A 20,090-nucleotide genomic window follows, 5' to 3' on the forward strand; every position below is an offset into this window, starting at 1 on the left:
GTGTGATGGACTAAAACTGAGCTTCAAACCAGGACTCTAATTCAAAGCCCAACAATTTACAGGCATTCCTCACCAGCCATGTCACAGCTTCACCCTCTCTGTGCCACTTCGCTACTTTCCATATGCTACAGAAGGTCTCCTAAATGTCTAGCAGGATTAGCATTCTTGGGAGAAAGGGTATGGCAGAGGAATGGCTTAGTCAAAATCTATGTGTGGTCACTGCATCACTTTCTGTGGAAGGCAAGGGCCTCGATTTGAGTCCCCGCGTGGCACACAATCTCTACCCACCAGCACACTACTGGCAGGGCACACTTTGTAGCAGGCTGGAAGATTCACACTGGAAACAATCCACAGGCAGTCACTTTTATGCCAAAACATTTCTATTAAGGATGCTAGTGTAGCAAAGTTTGCACAGGACCTTATGTGGGATTCCCAAAGTTGGAGGGGGCTTCTTACAGACTGAACCTGTGTCAGATGGGTCAGGAGGCATGTCTGAGTAACTGAGCAGGTGTGAGCGTCATCTGCAGGAGGCAGAGGAAGGACTGGGTGCCTGGTTCCCAGTTCCAACATACCGAGAAGCCTTTAAGGGAACCAGGCAGCAAAAACCAGTCAAAATAGTGAACTATTATTTATTGTGTTACATTACACTACTTCTTCATGAACCAGAATATGAGTATGGTTTTTGTATGTTTGGTGCATAGTAATAAGAAAGAAAGCGCATTTTCTAAGCAGTGACATGTCCCCTTCTGTCTGCTCGAGCTGTGTTTATTCTGGCTGCAGCAGACTCCCTTTCTCTTTACTCTAAAATTCTTTGACCACTGCTTCACTAGTTGGTCAACCTCATGCTAGGACAGTGTAACAGCTGAACATCAAGCAACACGCTGTTTTTGTTTTACTCATCATAGTGATTTCAAGTAGTACTCGATTTTAGGAACTAATCATGTAATATTTATAGTTACATTTTATCTGTGCAGATCATGAATATGGACAGAATAAGGAAATTTAACAGTAGGAATAAGTTTGAAGGTAAGAGAGGACCCCTATCATTCTCTCTGTCCAGTGAGCCCTGAGTCTGGTGTAACTGGTGATGAATATAGACATAACCAATCCCTACCAGTGTCAATAGCAGATGTTGTAAGACCTATCTATAGAGACTTAACTAGCAAAAACTTGCTTGCTAAATGCATTCATGGGAAAACTCAAAATCCCAAAGAAAGTTTCAATAACTGTGTGTGTGGGAATGATTGCCTAAAAGAGTAGTTGTGGTCCTCAAACCTTCTAAAAACTGGTGTCTGGATGCAGTGTCCTGTTTCAATGATGGATCAGCCAGCAGGCTGAAACTTTTCATAGATATGGCCACAGAACCTGAGGTGCACATGAAGAAAGCCCTATTGTCCAGTCGACATGCTGAGAATGTGTGAGGCTGTGAAAAATGCCCTACAAATAATGAAAGAGACCAGAATTCAAAAGAGGACTTCCAAACATAAGCTGGAGGATATAGAAACCTACAGCAATGACATCTACAGACCCGGTGAGATTTAATGTTGAATATAGTTTGAAAAGAGTGTATCAAAAATTTGAAATGGATTTTCCCAAAAGTATGACCTTTTTAGCTTTAGACATAATTTTCATAATTTTCTCTGAAACTAATACAGGTATGTCAATGAAACTTGGTACAAAAATTAATTACATCACTTTCATTTAAATGTACTAGAATTATGGAATTCAAATAAAAGGTTTGACAAATATTTAGATGTTATTTTTTAAATGCCAATTTTTTAGGTCACTACCTTTAGTAGCATTTGCACTGTGATAACAAAACTATTGTCATATAAGTTATACACTTCAAAGAAAATATGACAACTTATGAATGTAACAAATTTGGTTTGATTAGAACCAATAATTTTTCAGGAAAGTGTACCAACATTAGCATGGTCAACCATAGGATATTTGCTCACAACTGGATCCTCCTAAATGCAAAAGAATTAAAACTGATAAGCATGAAAAAACACCCAACATTGGTGTAATATTCTATGATATTTATTTTTCTCCAAACCAGTTCTCAGCTGTTACATTATTGCCAGGAACAAAGACAAATGTATCTGGCTGTGAAATCTTTGTACCTCACAATGATGCAACAGCTGAAAACCAGTTTGTAAAATGATAAATACTAAAGAATATCACCCCAGTGCTGCACATCTTTTCATCCCTAATGTATAAAATATTCTACATAGAACCAATGGGACAGTCAGTTAATGCAATTAAAACTGAGTTTGTGAGCAGGTATTAAACCTACATATGAGCCATTTGTGGGCCATGCACTACCAGTGCTGTTACTAGAGTACATGCCACGGACCAACTCAAACTCTAAATGGTTTGCAGGCCTCACACCATTTCATACAAACATATAACCAAAGGAGAATAAAATCCACCAGAGAACATAAGAATTCATTGTCAGTAGCTGAAGACTTTGGGTCAGTCAATTAATGCAGGCAGGCAGGAAGCCAGACAAAAGTGAATAGGCTTTGTTTGCGGGCTACTTACCGAGAATGTCACTCTGTGGCAACCATTTGCTAATCTTCACATTAGCGGGTTGATTTGGCAGAGATTCTGTCTCAAGTTTCCACAGAACTTTTTGTTTCAACTTGGAGAATACCTTGAGGAACATATTCCTCATGTCTTCTGGGAAGTCTGTGCTTTTGATATTGCTCCCCATGCTGAAGTATATGACACCATCTGTCGCAGTGTCCATAAATATTTGTAGATCCTAAAATACAACACTTACTGTAAAAAATAGGTTTGCAGATATTGGTAATGAAAGAATTAATTACTTGCTATTGGGTGAACAAAATAAAGTTGCATGAAGTCTAATTATCTCTTCCAGCTCAATTATCAAGCAGCCAAAGTAATTGTGAAAAATTACTGTGCGAGGGGAAAAGATGTGACAAACTCGTTTCGGTAAAAGTAACATCTATTTATTTATTTACTCTTTGCCTGTGGTTTCAAGCTGACGATTTTCAGCTGGGAGTAACGGGTGTGTTTCACAATTTTTCTACGCAGACAGAGTAAGAGAGATGTAAAATCTGTCTTCTGGATGCAGTTACCATGTTTGTTACACTACATTACAGCATATACAGTGTGTTTAACAATCCATGTTACACACTTCTAGAGGTTGTAGAGAGGACTTGGTAGACCAAGTTTTACTTAGGAACCCTTGTCAGGTAACATCATTCAACAAGCGTCGAAGTTATAGGCCCCGGTGCCTGTCAATGCATTTATATATACAGTGTGTCCCTTGTTGATGCTACAAACTTTCAAGGATGATGGAGATGGATAAACATATCAATTTGAGGTAAGGGTCCCTGTACCAGTAACAACTAAGTTGAAAATTATAAGTGAAAAGCGATCTGATAGCTCTGACAGTGGAATACATGTGCTGGCACTGTTGTTGCTAGGACTGTGTGGTAGGCAACTTTCAGAGGTGGAAGTACGGATCAAAACAAGGCAAAATGTCCTCTAAATATGGGCTCTAAAATGCATACCTGAGGAGCTATGAGCACTTGTTCAATACAGAAGACATGTTTCAAAGCAGTGAAGATGAACAACCATTCATAGCTCCTATGGCATGCACTTCAGAGCCCTTGTTTTGTTCCATACTATCTCTTTGAATATTACCTACCCTTCAAATCTTAGCAACAACAGTACCAGTACATGTACATATTTCATTGTCACAGGTATCACAATGGTTTTCTCTTATAACTTCCGACTTTTTTGTTTCCAGCACAATGAACCTTATTCTTCTCCATCATGCTAGAACATTTGTAACATCATCTCTGAATCACCCTGCATTTACATGTACAATTATAGGCACTGGCACCTATAACTCTGATACTTGTTGTTGGGTGATGTTTCTGGACATGGGTTCCTATGTAAAACTGGATCTACTGAGTTCCCTCTGCAACCACTAGGAAGTGCATACCATGCATTGTGAAGCACTCTGTATACAATAAAAGTAAGCAAAATTACACTTTACAGGCACATAAAATCTTATTATATATTTCCTGTTGCAATGTAACACCTAACATGTAGTTTCATTTTAAGTACTCATATGTAAATACATTTCTTTATGAGATGCGCATTTAAGCAATTTTTAAAAATTTGATTTTGTTAATTGACAATATTATGAGAAGGAAAGTTGCTTCTCACCATATAGCAGAGATGTTGAGTCACAGATAGGCACAACAAAAAGATTTTCACACTTATAGCTTTCGGCCAATGGCAGGCAGGGGTGAGGTGGGGAGGGGGGGGGTGGAGTAGTAGGGGAGGGGGAAAAAAAGAAAGACTGGGTGTGGTGTTGAAATGACGGCTGTTTAGTGCTGGAATGGGAGCAGGGAAGAGGCTGGATGGGTAAGGACAGCAACTAACAAAGGATGAAGCCAGGAGGGTTACAGAACGTAGGATGTATTGCAGGGATAGTTCCCACCTGCACAATTCAGAAATGCTGGTGTTGGTGGGAAGGATTCATATCGCACAGGCTGTGAATCAGTCATTGAAATGATGGATATCATGTTTGGCAGCGTGTTAAGCAACAAGGTGGTCCACTTGTTTCTTGGCCACAGTTTGTTGGTGGCCATTCATGGACAGACGGTTTGTTAGTTGTCATGCCTACATAGAATGCAGCACAGTGGTTGCAGCTTAGCTTGTAGACCACATGATATATATGGATTGATATGTGTGTGTGTGCGCGAGTGTATACCCGTCCTTTTTTCCCCCCTAAGGTAAGTCTTTCTGCTCCCGGGATTGGAATGACTCCTTACCCTCTTAAAACCCACATCCTTTCGTCTTTCCCTCTCCATCCCTCTTTCCTGATGAGGCAACAGTTTGTTGCGAAAGCTTGAATTTTGTGTGTATGATATATATATATATATATATATCAGTCCCTATACCAGTTCCAAACTGAACAATCCATTGCCCTCACCCACCTAATCCTTCACCTACACATCAACTCAGCCAATGAACACACCCATCAACTCCTATCCTTAATAAAAGTCCTCAATCTTTCCTCTCCCACATCCACACCGGCTATTCAGAGCATCCTCCTACAGGCCAACCGCAAATTAGAACAGCATGCCACCCTTCACCTCAAAAAACTATCCAATCTCCTGGTTTCCCACCTCCGGAAAGGCAACTCACTCACCCTTCACAACCTTTCCAGCAAACCTCAACCACCTCTCATTGCACACAAACCCAGTCTCTCCCACCTACTCAGTCTCCCACTTCCAGCTCCACTCCCTCCAAAACCTCAAAATTCCAATCAACACAATCTGGCACCACAATAATTCAGTAGTTAACCTTTCCTCCAAACCCCTCTCCCAATCCGAAACCTCTGTCCTATCCAAAGGCCTCACCTTCAGCCCCACTCCCAGATTCAACCAAACAGCCCTCGTCAAAGATTTACTGTCCTACACTCGTACTCTCTGCTGGAAGTATCACTTTGCCACGAAGAAAAATGATCCTAATCCTACCCCTAATGATCCAACTCCCCAAGACACTATCCAAATTGAACCCTGCCTGGAACAGTTACGCCCTCGGTCACAGCGGGACCCACCTCCTCTTCCTCAAAATCACCCTCTCCAAACCTTCCAGGAATTTCTGACTTCCAGCCTTGCCTCTCAATCCTTCTTAAAAAAACCTTAATCCTACTCCCAATATCACCACTGCTGAAGCCCAGGCTATCCGTGATCTGAAGGCTGACCGGTCCATCGTCATTCTTCCGGCGGACAAGGGTTCCACGACCGTGGTACTTGATCGTCGGGAGTATGTGGCTGAGGGACTGCATCAGCTTTCAGACAACACCACATACAAAGTTTGCCAAGGTAATCCCATTCCTGATGTCCAGGCGGAGCTTCAAGGAATCCTCAGAACCTTAGGCCCCCTACAAAACCTTTCACCTGACTCCATCAACCTCCTGACCCCACCGACACCCCGCACCCCTACCTTCTACCTTCTTCGTAAAATTCACAAACCCAATCATCCCAGCCGCCCCATTGTAGCTGGTTACCAAGCCCCCACAGAACGTATCTCTGCCTACGTAGATCAACACCTTCAATCCATTACGTGCAGTCTCCCATCCTTCATCAAAGACACCAACCACTTTCTCGAACGCCTGGAATCTTTACCCAATCCGTTACCCCCAGAAACCATCCTTGTAACCATTGATGCCACTTCCTTATACACAAATATCCCGCTCATCCAGGGCCTCACTGCAATGGAGCACTTCCTTTCACGCCAATCACCTGCCACCCTACCTAAAACCTCTTTCCTCATTACCTTAGCCAGCTTCATCCTGACCCACAACTTCTTCACTTTTGAAGGCCAGACATACCAACAATTAAAGGGAACAGCCATGGGTACCAGGATGGCCCCTTCATATGCCAACCTATTCATGGGTCGCTTAGAGGAAGCCTTCTTGGTTACCCAGGCCTGCCAACCCAAAGTTTGGTACAGATTTATTGATGACATCTTCATGATCTGGACTCACAGTGAAGAAGAACTCCAGAATTTCCTCTCCAACCTCAACTCCTTTGGTTCCATCAGATTCACCTGGTCCTACTCCAAATCCCATGCCACTTTCCTTGATGTTGACCTCCACCTGTCCAATGGCCAGCTTCACACGTCCGTCCACATCAAACCCACCAACAAGCAACAGTACCTCCATTACAACAGCTGCCACCCATTCCACATCAAATGGTCCCTTCCCTACAGCCTAGGTCTTCGTGGCAAACGAATCTGCTCCAGTCCGGAATCCCTGAAGCATTACACCAACAACCTGACAACAGCTTTCGCATCCCGCAACTACCCTCCCGACCTGGTACAGAAGCAAATAACCAGAGCCACTTCCTCATCTTCTCAAACCCAGAACCTCCCACAGAAGAACCACAAAAGTGCCCCACTTGTGACAGGATACTTTCCGGGACTGGATCAGATTCTGAATGTGGCTCTCCAGCAGGGATACGACTTCCTCAAATCCTGCCCTGAAATGAGATCCATCCTTCATGAAATCCTCCCCACTCCACCAAGAGTGTCTTTCCACCATCCACCTAACCTTCGTAACCTCTTAGTTCATCCCTATGAAATCCCCAAACCACCTTCCCTACGGTCTGGCTCCTACCCTTGTAACCGCCCCTGATGTAAAACCTGTCCCATGCACCCTCCCACCACCACCTACTCCAGTCCCGTAACCCGGAAGGTGTACACGATCAAAGGCAGAGCCACGTGTGAAAGCACCCACGTGATCTACCAACTGACCTGCCTACACTGTGATGCATTCTATGTGGGAATGACCAGCAACAAACTGTCCATTCGCATGAATGGACACAGGCAGACAGTGTTTGTTGGTAATGAGGATCACCCTGTGGCTAAACATGCCTTGGTGCACGGCCAGCACATCTTGGCACAGTGTTACACCGTCCGGGCTATCTGGATACTTCCCACTAACACCAACCTATCCGAACTCCGGAGATGGGAACTTGCTCTTCAATATATCCTCTCTTCCCGTTATCCACCAGGCCTCAATCTCCGCTAATTTCAAGTTGCCGCCACTCATACCTCACCTGTCATTCAACAACATCTTTGCCTCTGCACTTCTGCCTCGACTGACATCTCTGCCCAAACTCTTTGTCTTTAAATATGTCTGCTTGTGTGTGTATATGTGTGGATGGATATGTGTGTGTGTGTGTGTGTGTGTGTGTGTGTGTGTGTGTGTGTGTGTGTGTGTGTGTGTGTGTGTGTGTGCGCGCGCGCGCGAGTGTATACCCGTCCTTTTTTCCCCCTAAGGTAAGTCTTTCTGCTCCCGGGATTGGAATGACTCCTTACCCTCTCCCTTAAAACCCACATCCTTTTGTCTTTCCCTCTCCATCCCTCTTTCCTGATGAGGCAACAGTTTCTTGCGAAAGCTTGAATTTTGTATGTATGTTTGTGTGTCTGTCGACCTGCCAGCACTTTCATTTGGTAAGTCACATCATCTTTGTTTTTATATATATATATGTATAATCACAGATGTCTCAGACTTGAAAAGGTCTTGAAACCGTATAGTCACATTTGATTCTCTCATTTCGCAACTCTAAGAACTCATAGTTGCTTTAACTCTGCTCTCAGGATGAATCAAGTTTTGTATCTTTGTCTAGGAATAGCTTTTGTACTGTGGACTTGCATGGAATATCAGACCTCTTTTTGCAATAAAATATTTAGTACTTCATGCATGTTCTTATTTCTGTTGTGTAATCGCAACACTTGGGACATGCATAAACGTTACTAATCACAGTAACAGAAATTTATTAGAAATTTACATATTTAAAAATTAATTGTTTACAATTCACATTTTACAAAATTCTGTATAAAACAGACATGGTACAGGGGAACAAATAATGTCAAATCCTTACTTTTTAATTGTAAACCTACTAACACAGTCAAGTTGTTGTGCACATATAATTTCTAAGTATAATTTTGTAAAATTATGTATTCTAATGATGCTCGAACAGTCCACGGGTATACTGCCGGTTCATAGTGTCCAACGGGCACTATGAACTGGCGGTATACCCGTGGACTGTTCAAGCAACAAATACACCGGGAGAAACTGAAGAATCATATCCTAATGGTGCTGTTAATTCAGTGTATTGTTTAACTTTGATATAAAGGCTGGTGCTAGACCAAGGAAGTAGCTAGCAGACAGTCAGTTGTTTGCTAGTCCGTTGTTGTCAGATCTGGGCAATGTTGGAAAAAAAAGCAGTAATTGATGTGAACACGATTATGAAAATGGAAAATACATGACAACTAGTGCTGTAAGACAGCATTTCGCTCCTGCAGTTTTGAAAATACCAAGACAATGGCCATGTCACAACAGATAAGTAAATTTAACCATTATTCTGTATAGAACTCTCTTGTTGAAACATTAAGTGCTTTGTTTTAAATAAACAATGGCATTGTTGCAATTATGTCTATGGTTGTAGACATGAAATACCACCTTACTTTGTCAGTTAATTTTTATTCCATTTTTGTCCTTATAAAGTCCAGTTTATATGAATTTTCTTTGGACAGTTTGTCTTAAGGACATACTTGTTGTCCTCAGGAAGTTCTGTTTCTACTTGACCCCTATCATTTCTGCTATAATACCCAGTTGCCTACTGAAGAAACATCATTTAGTTTTTCTCTTACTTTTGCATTTAAGAGCCTCATTATTGTCATGTAGTGAGATTTGTCATTACTTAGCAGTTTCTGTGCCTCTTTGCAGAGCTCTTTTCTCCCTCCTCATCAGAATGTATGTTGGTGCATCAACTGGCATGCTATCCATGTAAAATATTTTGTGATGAGTATTGCCATTTTATCTGCAATTTCCTCAATATATTCACAATGATAAGAATTTATGTAAAAATAAGGGGTTGTGTATTAGATCATATTAAGCAGCAAGATTATACAGAGTAGACAAGAGGAGATTAATACAGGCACTTAAACAATACAAAATGTGCTTGTACCAAAAAGAAAAATGTTAAGAAAATCTCAAATAGAACAAGGCCACAGTTAAAATTAAGGATGGAGTTTCAAGAAAATCATATTAGAAACATGGCAGAGTATTATGCTAAATTAAACTGCAATATTCATCATAAATCTTGTGGCAGCTCTTTGGCTCAGCATGCATCAACCACCACCTCTGTGAGAAAGAACTTCTTTGACTTGTTCATCCTTGCGTGCATTTTTTAGTTATATTTTGTACGCCAATGTTATTATTTGCCACAAGATTTCTGTGAAGACACTGTTAATAAAGTGTATATTATTGAAAAATTTGTCTCTAGTCCTTTCTGCTACAATGTAGTACTGGAGTACCCAGTGATGACTCCATTATTGTGCATTTTTATGCTGCGTTGACTTTCCTCAGTGACTATTGCTGTTTGTTGTCAACAATGTTTTCCACGATCAGGGTGTCATCACCATATTACACATTGGATGCCGTGTGCCAACCTCTATAATTGAGTGCAATACAGAGTGTCATCTCAAGTATGTCAAACGTTGCTTTCCACGCTGCCTTCACGTCTCCTGATTGGGAGTCATGTGACACCATGGGCTTGTCACTTCTACAAGACCTGATTCTGCTTCCTGCATTGGCAGTCCTGATACAGATAGGGCTATCCCTCCTCCTTGCCCACCCAGAGTAAGTTATGCAAGATCTTACACATCAAGCAATGAAGCAGTGCAGCCAGTTAGCGGCAGACCAGCCACACTACTTGCACTCCCTCCCCTATCCCCCTCCCCACTCCTCACCTTCTACTCTTGACAGTTCCCTGTGCATCGCAAAGACAGGTGTTGGAAGTTCATGTCCTACTACCCATCCTGCCTACTTGCTACACTATGTGGTCAAAAGTATCCGGACACCCCCAAAAACATACGATTTTCATATCAGGTGCATTGTGCTGCCACCTACTGCCAAGTACTCCATATCAGCGACCTCAGTAGTCATTAAAAATCGTGAGAGAGCAGAATGGGGCACTCCGCAGAACTCACGGACTTCGAACATGGTCAGGTGATTGGGTGTCATTTGTGTCATATGTCTGTATATGAGATTTCCACACTCCTAAACATCCCTAGGTCCACTTTATCTGATACAATAGTGAAGTGGAAGCATGAAAGAACATTTACAGCACAAAATCATGCAGGTCGACCTCGTCTGTTGACTGACAGAGACTGCCGAAATTTGAAGAGGTTTGTAATGTGTAATAGGCAGACATCTATCCAGACCATCACACAGGAATTCCAAACTGCATCAGGATCCACTGTAAGTACTATGATAGGTAGGTGGTAGGTCAGAAAATTTGGATTTCATGGTCTATCTCCTGCTCATAAGCCACACATCACGCTGGTAAATGCCAAACGACACCTCGCTTGGTGAAAGGAGCATAAACATTGGACAATTGAACCATGGAAAAACGTTGTGTGTAGTGACAAATCACAGCACATAATGTGGGAATCGATGGTAGGGTGTGGCTATGGCAAATGCCCAGTGAATGTTATCTGCCAGCGTGTGTAGCGCCAATAGTAAAATTTGGAGGTGGCGGTGTTATCGTGTGGTAGTGTTTTTCATGGAGGGGGGCTTGCACCCCTTGTTGTTTTGCGTGTCACTATCACAGCACAGGCCTACACTGATGTTTTAAGCACCTTCTTGCTTCCCACTGATGAAGAGCAATTCAGGAATGGTGGTTGAATCTTTCAACATGATCAAGCACCTGTTCATAATGCACAGCCTGTGGCAGAGTGGTTACATGCCAATAACATCCCTATTATGGACTGGCCTGCACAGAATTCTGACCTGAATCATATAGAACACCTTTGGGATGTTTTGTAATGCTGACTTCATGCCAGGCCTGACTGACCTACATCAATACCAATCCTCAGTGCAGCCCTCTGTGAAGAATGGCACCTGACTGAATGTATGCCTGTGAGAGTGGAAGCTGTCATCAAGGTTAAGGGTGGGCCAACATCATATTGAATTCCTGCATTACAAATAGAGGGTGCTACTAACTTGTAAGTCATTTTCAGCCAGGTGTCCGGATACTTTTGATCACATGGTGTATGTTGGTTCAACACAAACTCTGGGGATGCTGCTTGTAACTGCCACCCCCTGTGTGTGATGGAAAACTCACCACATGGGCTGCAGTAGGCTCCACATCCTGAAATTCTTCCCCAGGGTGCCGCCGTCAAAGTCAGTAAACATCCAACAACCACCTCACGTCTAGACGCTTCTATTTGCTTAACACTTTAACCAACACAGGCTTCCTGATTGACACTGATGTGGAAGCAAGTGTTATTCAGCATGCTCTCACTCCATCAAGCATCCTCCCATCACCTGGTACACTCCATGAGGCCAATAATTCAGACAAGGCCCATGGCGCAGCCATGCTACAGCTGCAGCTCACTCCAAATCTGCAGTTCCCATGGGCCATCCACATGGCAGATGTCGAGAGTCCTGTCCTCGGAATTGACTTCCTTAAGCACTTTGGCCTCTCGCTGGACAACCAGTCATTTGTGCTATTGCATCACACTTCTGGCACACTTATACTATGTTCCCTCATTCTACTGGCTACAGCCCCTTTGTCTCACTGTGATACACTTGTCCATCCATCATCTGAGTGTATACTTCTGACAGCTCAACTTGCCAACTCCCTCGTTTGAGCTCTTACTCCAATGTTGTGACATAGATGTCCTTCATGCGAGCAACAACATGCTCCATCAGGTAGTCGCGGACGCTTCCAACAACCTGACGCATGCAAGTCACATGGTCAATGCTCTTCCTGCCATGATACCAGATGCTACACATCTGACCAACGACACACACACTGCCATTCAGCAGACGACTCTTCTTGTATCAATGTTGCGTGTGATGTTCGGCACCCCCCCCCCCCCCCCCAAACTTCCCTCTCACTTTCACACCTCATGGCTATTTCACATGACACTTGTCATATGTTAAAGACCAATGAAGTCCCTCCCACTCATTACAAGACAAGGCACCTGACGGATAACAAACCGCACCACCCGAGCCACTGTGCAGGAACTGTTAGACACTGGTATAGCCCACCCCTCCTCTAGTACCTGGTCTTCACCTATCCACCCGGTCCCTAAAACAGGCGGTACCTACAGGTTATGTGGAGATTACTGCAAACTGATCACACACACAACTGACAATTGTCCTGTTCCACACATCCAAGACTTTGTACAACAGCCACATGGCATGCATGTGTTTAGGATCATAGACTGTCGCAAGGCTTAGCATCAAATACCAATGCATGCTGACGTCGTCCCCTAAGCAGCCATCATTACACCAATTGGCCTACTGGAACATGGCTTCATGCCTTAAGGAAGGAAAAAAGCCACCCACAGCTGACAGTGCTTTATTGATTCTCTACTTTTATCGCTATCATTCTGCTATGCATATGTAGATGACATCCTTATCTTTTCCTCTTCCAGTGATGAACATGGGTTACAAGTCCTTGCAGACAATTGGTGTCAGAATTAACAATAATAAAACTCACCACACTAGCATCACCTCCCTTGATCATGAAGTTACCACTGAGGTCATTCGCCCAACTTCTGACCATGTCACTTCATCTACCTGACCTACTGCTACCTGAAACCTACTGTGATCTTTGCAGGTTTCTAGGTATGATAAACTTTTTCAAGTGCCATATATCTGATGCTGCCTCACTTTAAAGCCCTTTCATTGATGCTTTAGCAGGCTAGAACACTTCCAGATTACATAGAATGAACTGGTTGGGTGCTATGTTACAAGCTTTTAAAAATCTCAATGCCGTGCTCTCCAATGTTGTCATACTTGCACACCCTGTAACCAATGCATGCATCTCTTTTAACACAGATGCTAGTGACTACTCTGTGTTCAACATATGGACCTCATTTCTCAGTAGACTATGAATGTCCGTTACATCAAAGTTGCTGACAGTATCATCGCAGACTAATTGTTGAGAATTAACACCATTACTTTACCACTTGACCTGGACAAAATGGCTCACATGCAGCAGCAAAATCCCAAAGTACAGAACTTGTTACAAGACTCATATATGTCCTCTATAGTGAAATCCTGACAGCTACCTGCATCAGATACTCCAGTATTGTGTGACACGTCTACCGGGACACTGCATCCCATAGTTCTTTCCACACTGCAACTCACAGTTTTCAAAGCCATTCACGACCTGGCTGACCCATATATCAAAGCCACTACGTGTCTACTTACTGAGCATTTTATATTTCTGCACATCAAAAGTGACTGCCACAGCTGTGTGTGCATGTGAATTCCCTGAAAATGTAGCAATGTCAGTCAACATGTGCTACCTCCTCTTGGTGGGTGGGTGCTGTCCCTCTCACCAACATATCAGCCAGCTCAGGAGCCTGTGGTTTCATTCACACCTGGGTGGCCCACTTCGGCTGCCCACTGTCTATCACAACAGATCAGGGTCGACAATTCAGATCACTCATATGCACTAAGCTCTGTAATCTATGTTGTGCTGCCAAGTTCTGTGCCACTGCCTACCATTCACAAAGTAACAGACTTGTGGAATTCTAGCAATACTCTGAAAGTGGTGCTTGTGTGTCATGCCAGTGGCTGAGTGGAAGCATTATTGTGGGTCCTCTTGGGCATATACACCGCCTTCAAAGAGGATCTTCAATCATCTTTAGCCAAGGTACTGTACAGTGAATCGTTGGTCTTTCCCACAGAGTATGTTGAGGGCTCTCATCTTCTTCCCCCTCCACTCTATGCACAATAGATGAGCGTGTGCGCTCACACATCTCACACATTCATGTTAATTCCCATAGTGCTCAGAGCCAGCACAGCCTTAACCTGTGCATGTTGTCCCCTCCGCTCCCCTTTTTGTCACCAAGATTACGTGCTTTCCTCTTCTCCTCCTGTCTTGTAAAACAACTTCAGCTCCACCTTCCCCTCATGACAGCTGGTGACACTGTCTCTCAGCACATCAGGAGCTCCTCCGTCTAATGACCTCCACCGTGCTCTGCACTATGGGGGCAGGGGGCTCTGTGGTGGCAGTCAACTTGGCACGAGTCGACCTCCACCTCTGTGAGGATGAACTACTTTAACTTGCTTTTCCTTCTGACTATTGTAGCCATGTTTTGTATGTTGTTGTTATTATTTTCCATGAGCTTTGTGTAAAGATGCTGTTAATAAAGTGTATATAATTGAAAAGTGTGTCTCTAGTACTGTCTACTATGATGTACAGGAGTACCCATAGGCAAAAGGAGAAATTGTTTAATGCTGATACGTTGTCAGACAGTACAAAATTTGCTTGTATGAAAAAAAAAAAAAAAAAAAAAAAAAAAAAAAAAAAAAAAAAAAAAGAGAAGTAAATCTCAAATAGAACAAGGCAGCCATTAAAATTAAGGGTAGAGTTTCAAGTAAATTATATTAGAAATATAGCAGAATATTATGCTGAATTAAATTAAAGCATTCATCATAAATATTAGTGAACTGATGTCAGTTGGCATGATGAAAATCTTGAAGAAACAAATGAAAATATAAGAGGATGAAGAACACGTAGCATCTCTTTATAAAAAGATTTCCTTGCTGAAAAGAAATACTAATGACAGCCAATTGTTTTAGCCATCAAGTTACAAGAGGAAAAAGTAGTACTCATTAGATTATCTAATACAAATATGAATACTTCTTTAAAGTGCATTTTGGGAATGTGTTATAACTTGCTAATGCATCTTTCCAACTCTCTGGTATACATTAAATTTTTATTCCAAAATCTGTAAGTACATGCATGTTGGCACATTCCCAAGTTTGGTGTTCTTACTGTTGTTGTCTTCCCATTGTATTTTGCTGATAAGTAAAGTGCTGTGTATGTAAATGCTTGATAGTGGACTAATGTCAAAACTGCAATAGCAGAATAAACATTTGTACAGCCATAAGCAGATAATGATGCCTCTTACATATACTAACTGTTTAATTTTTTTCTTGTGGTTCTTTTAAGTCATTCCCATTTATTGTCGCATAATGTATCTTATTTTTCCATACTAAGGATTCAATGATAAACCTAAATCTTAAATGTTTAAATATTGCAAAATGCGTATCACTCCAAAATTCTTTGCAGTTTTTGCCATTTCTGGAAACTACAATCTAAGGAAAAAGAAGATACATAGCTTCTTTAAGCAATAAACTAAGTACAGTAACAGGAGCAAGATATTTCTTGCGTTTAAAGTTTTTATATTAATGATGTATAGAAAATATAACTTACCTGTGGAAGTTTTTTTGGTGTCTTAATGTGCATGCCTGCTATTTCTATTATATTTGGTACTAAGGGCCTGGAGTAGTCAAAGCTGAAATGAGTGTTAAGTAACATGAGAGAAGTATTGCTCTCCAGTTTTGCCAAAGGAGGTATACTGGGATCCTTGAAGTACTTCTGGACCATTTGGTCCAGAGCTGGAAGGTAAAAGTAATGGCGATAGGCGTTGAACGTGAGAGCAGAAAAAATGTTGTATGTCCGCTGGAACAGGTTCATATTGGTTGTGTAGGCAACCCCTATCTCAGGGAGGTAGGACAGAGGGTAGGGGTTCCCCACCATGGCATGTGTCCATGTAGCACCAGCTCCAGTAGCACATGCTCCAACAATGGGAGTTTTGAACTTGTGTGCAAAAGCAAGTAGACAGTCATGGAAAAAAGCTTCAATTATCAGGAGCTCAAACTTCTCATCTTGTGAATTAATAAGGCTTTGCACACCTTCATCTTCCATTAACTCTTGACAAAATTGCTCTCCTATCTTGAACATGAGAAGGAACTGCTGTTGGTGTGAAAGCTTGCCAAAATCCAAGAAATTTACTCCTGTAACAGAAAAGAGCAAAATTCCACCTTTGATTAATTATAGTCCTGTATAAGACATACATTGCATTTTGATGAACATATGTGTAAAATAAGCCAAAAATTAAACAATACTGTCTACACTACCCACATGGATGTTCATACACGTTATTCCTGGTTAATATAGTAAGTGGGGTGGGTCTTCAGTTTAGCAAACAACATTGAAGTATTCATGTATTGCAAATTTTAAAACCTGCCTACTTTAAAATACATCTATACTTAATTCTGAATGGTGGACTCACAATATTGTATGTGAAGAGGGTAAGAATATGTTAACCACATTTCCAGTTATTGAAACATCCAACATGCTGTATGCCCTACATTTCATCGGTTCCTGAATGCAAGATCCTTTAAAATCTTGTTTGTTTCACTCATTGGAAGCATAAGCAGGTAGTGTACTGAAGTCTGCTGACTGTGTAATAGAGCACGCTGGGACTCTTCCACCTGTTATTATTGCTCTTCTATTAGCAATTAACTTTCTTCATAATTTTTTTATTTGAAACTAGATTTCTGCATTGTTTGTATGTAGTGTATGCCCAAATCTATCAAATATTATTACAGATATGAATATAATAGAGGGAAACATTCCAAGTGGGAAAAATATATCTAAAAACAAAGATGATGTGACTTACCAAACGAAAGTGCTGGCAGGTCGATAGACACACAAACAAACACAAACATACACACAAAATTCAAGCTTTCGCAAACAATGGTTGCTTCATTAGGAAAGAGGGAAGGAGAGGGAAAGATGAAAGGATGTTGGTTTTAAGGGAGAGGGTAAGAAGTCATTCCAATCCCGGGAGCGGAAAGACTTACCTGCTTGTGTCTGTGTATGTGCGGATGGATATGTGTGTGTGTGTGTGCGCGAGTGTATACCCGTCCTTTTTTCCTCCTAAGGTAAGTCTTTCCGCTCCTGGGATTGGAATGACTCCTTACCCTCTCCCTTAAAACCCAAATCATTTCATCTTTCCCTCTCCTTCCCTCTTTCCTGATGAAGCAACCGTTGGTTGTGAAAGCTTGAATTTTGTGTGTATGTTTGTGTGTCTATCGACCTGCCAGCACTTTCGTTTGGTAATTCACATCATCTTTGTTTTTAAAAATATTATTACAACTACAGTAGAGTCCCGCTAATCTGAACTAATGAGCAGACCTTGTTCGGATTACTGATTTGTTTGGATTAGCTGGAATTATGGTGACAAGTTTCTAGAATGAAGTATACCAAGCAGATAAGTAGGTACACCATGGTAATAAATGGGAACAAGTGTGGGAACAATGGCTCACTCTCACTCCCTGCCATTGTCGTTGTGCATTGTTGAGACCTTCGTAGTGTCTGAGGTCAGTGCACTGCCAGTTGGCTCGCAAAGCATTGGTTATGTTAGTTATTGATTGTTGGCATGCATAACAGTTGTATTGTATTCATTCAGGTGTAGTGGTGTAGGTATTTTCGTCATGAGTAAACGGAAACATACAACATTAATTCTCAAAGAAAAACTGAATGTTTTGATGTGGATGGACAATGGTGAAAAGTTATCTAAACTGGCAATGGAACTGGGTTTTGGTAAAGAAACCATTTGGATTGGAAGAAGAACTGAGTGAAGCTTGAACAGTCCCGTGCAACGTCTTTGGGAAAAACACTTGAAATTCAGCAGAATTTTGACACAGTCCCAGTAAGATAAAGTGGATGAAGCTTTTTTCCTTTGGTTTATGCAGGAAAGAGAAAGGGGAACTCCTTTGAGTGTAGCGCTGGTTCAGGAGAAGACTGTTTACCTTAACAAGTTAATGAATGGTGATGAATCTTTTAGTGCGAGTACAGGTTGGTTGGACACATTCAAAAAAGTCATGGAATCCGCCAGCTAACAATTACTGGAGAGAAGCTTTCTTCTAACTGTGATGCAGTAAAGGAATACTTGGATGAGTTTGAAAAAATGATAAGAGAAGGAGAGAATTCTCACCAACAAATTTATAATGCTGACGAGACTGGCCTTAATTTTAGGACATGGCCAACAAAAAGCCTGGCATCAAAAGCAGAAAATGTGCAAAGATCGTGTGACTTTATTAGCATGCAGCAACACTACTGGTAATCACAAGCTGCCTTTAATGCTGAATGGCAAATCTGCTAGGCCCACAGCTACAACGTGAAGTCCCTGCCCGTATATTATCACAACCAGAAAAAAGCATGGATGGATGGTAAGCTGTTCAAAGATGGTTTCACAGCCAGTTTGTTTCCTCTGTTTGATGGTTTTCTAAGGAAAATCATTTGTCTCGCTGTGCAATCCTTTTGATTGATAACACGCTATCTGACTCCAGCACTGAGGAATTCTGTGATGGAGAAACTGTGGCGGAGTTTTTGCCGTGGAATGTTACACCACTTCTACAGCCAATGGACCAGGGCATACTGCAAACATTAAAACTGATTTACAGAAAACAATTTTTAAGAATGCTGATCCAAGATGATAGCATTCCTTTAGTGGAAAAAATAAAAAGGACCAATGTGAAGGATGTTGTTTATTGGCAGGTTGAATATTTCAGAAAATACTCTGAGAAAATTGTGGAGGAAACTGTAGACATCTCTTGAATTTCAGGACAACCTAGCTGAAAATGAAGAGGAAAATCTACTACAAATGGTACAGACAATCTGAAGTGTTGGCAGAAGTGCCAACACCGTGTTGCTAAAGGAGGCCGAAATGCACGCTTAAGCTCACGCAGATTGGCGTGAGGTCTGGAACAGTTAAGGGAATTAATAGTAGCAAATAAAGTACGTAGTTAATGTAATACATAACTTTAATCCATAATTGGAGAACATTGGTCTGATGGTACAGGCATCACAATATATATAGCAAAGGATTATTGCACATTGCTAGGCCGTAGCAAATGACGTAGCTGAAGGCTATGTTAACTATCGTCTCGGCTAATGAGAGCGTATTTGTCAGTGAACCATTCCTAGCAACGTCGGCTGTACAACTGGGCGAGTGCTAGTACGTCTCTCTAGACCTGCCGTGTGGCGGCGCTCGGTCTGCAATCACTGACAGTGGCAACACGCGGGTCCGACGTATACTAACGGACCACGGCCGATTTAAAGGCTACCACCTAGCAAGTGTGGTGTCTGGCGGTGACACCACACAATCCCTGGATGTGAAGAAGCTAGTGAAGGAGATGTAGATGAGTGGTTGGCAGCGGATGGGGCATGTGTGGAGAACCTTACTGACGCTTATTTAGTTGCTGCTGTGATTCAAGACCAGGAAGAAGTGGACTGCTGTGACGAAGTGACAATGAGCCTGAAAGTGACAAAGGAGAGCTGGTGCCTTGCAGTGACGCAGCAGAAGCCCTTGACCTCGCACTACGTTATTTGGAGCAACAACCCACTACTACACCTGCTGATTTGATGTTTATGAGACGATGGTGCAACTATGCGTCATATAACAGACTATCTTCATTACACCAAAAAACACTGATTGAGTTTTTGTCATCTAGAAAGTAGGGATAAAATGTCCACTGTGTTTTAGTAAGTTTGACAGCTTTTCTTTCATTGTTTAAACCTAATGTTTTCTTGCCAGTTTTTCTCATACATATTAACTGTACTGTGTAAATTAAAATAGTGTGTATGTACAGCAGTTTACTGCACAGTTTTCCATACTTAAACTAACATTATCATGTTCGGATT

At 41.9% G+C, this 20,090-nt stretch overlaps 1 protein-coding gene across 2 annotated transcripts in view; it reads right to left on the minus strand.

Moving 5' to 3' along the window:
* LOC124544802 (UDP-glucosyltransferase 2-like) overlaps positions 1-20,090 on the minus strand; it is a 130,535-nt gene that overhangs the window by 16,443 nt on the left and 94,002 nt on the right. For both annotated transcript variants that reach the window (XM_047123487.1, XM_047123486.1), the window contains exons 3-4: positions 15,810-16,393; positions 2,545-2,767 (exon numbers count right to left, since the gene is read on the minus strand). In XM_047123487.1, the coding sequence (XP_046979443.1) occupies positions 2,545-2,767; positions 15,810-16,393 (807 nt within the window). The remainder of the gene's footprint in view (positions 1-2,544; positions 2,768-15,809; positions 16,394-20,090) is intronic.

The sequence above is a fragment of the Schistocerca americana genome, chromosome 8 (genome assembly GCF_021461395.2).
Source record: "Schistocerca americana isolate TAMUIC-IGC-003095 chromosome 8, iqSchAmer2.1, whole genome shotgun sequence".
Classification (NCBI taxonomy): Eukaryota; Metazoa; Arthropoda; class Insecta; order Orthoptera; family Acrididae; genus Schistocerca; species Schistocerca americana.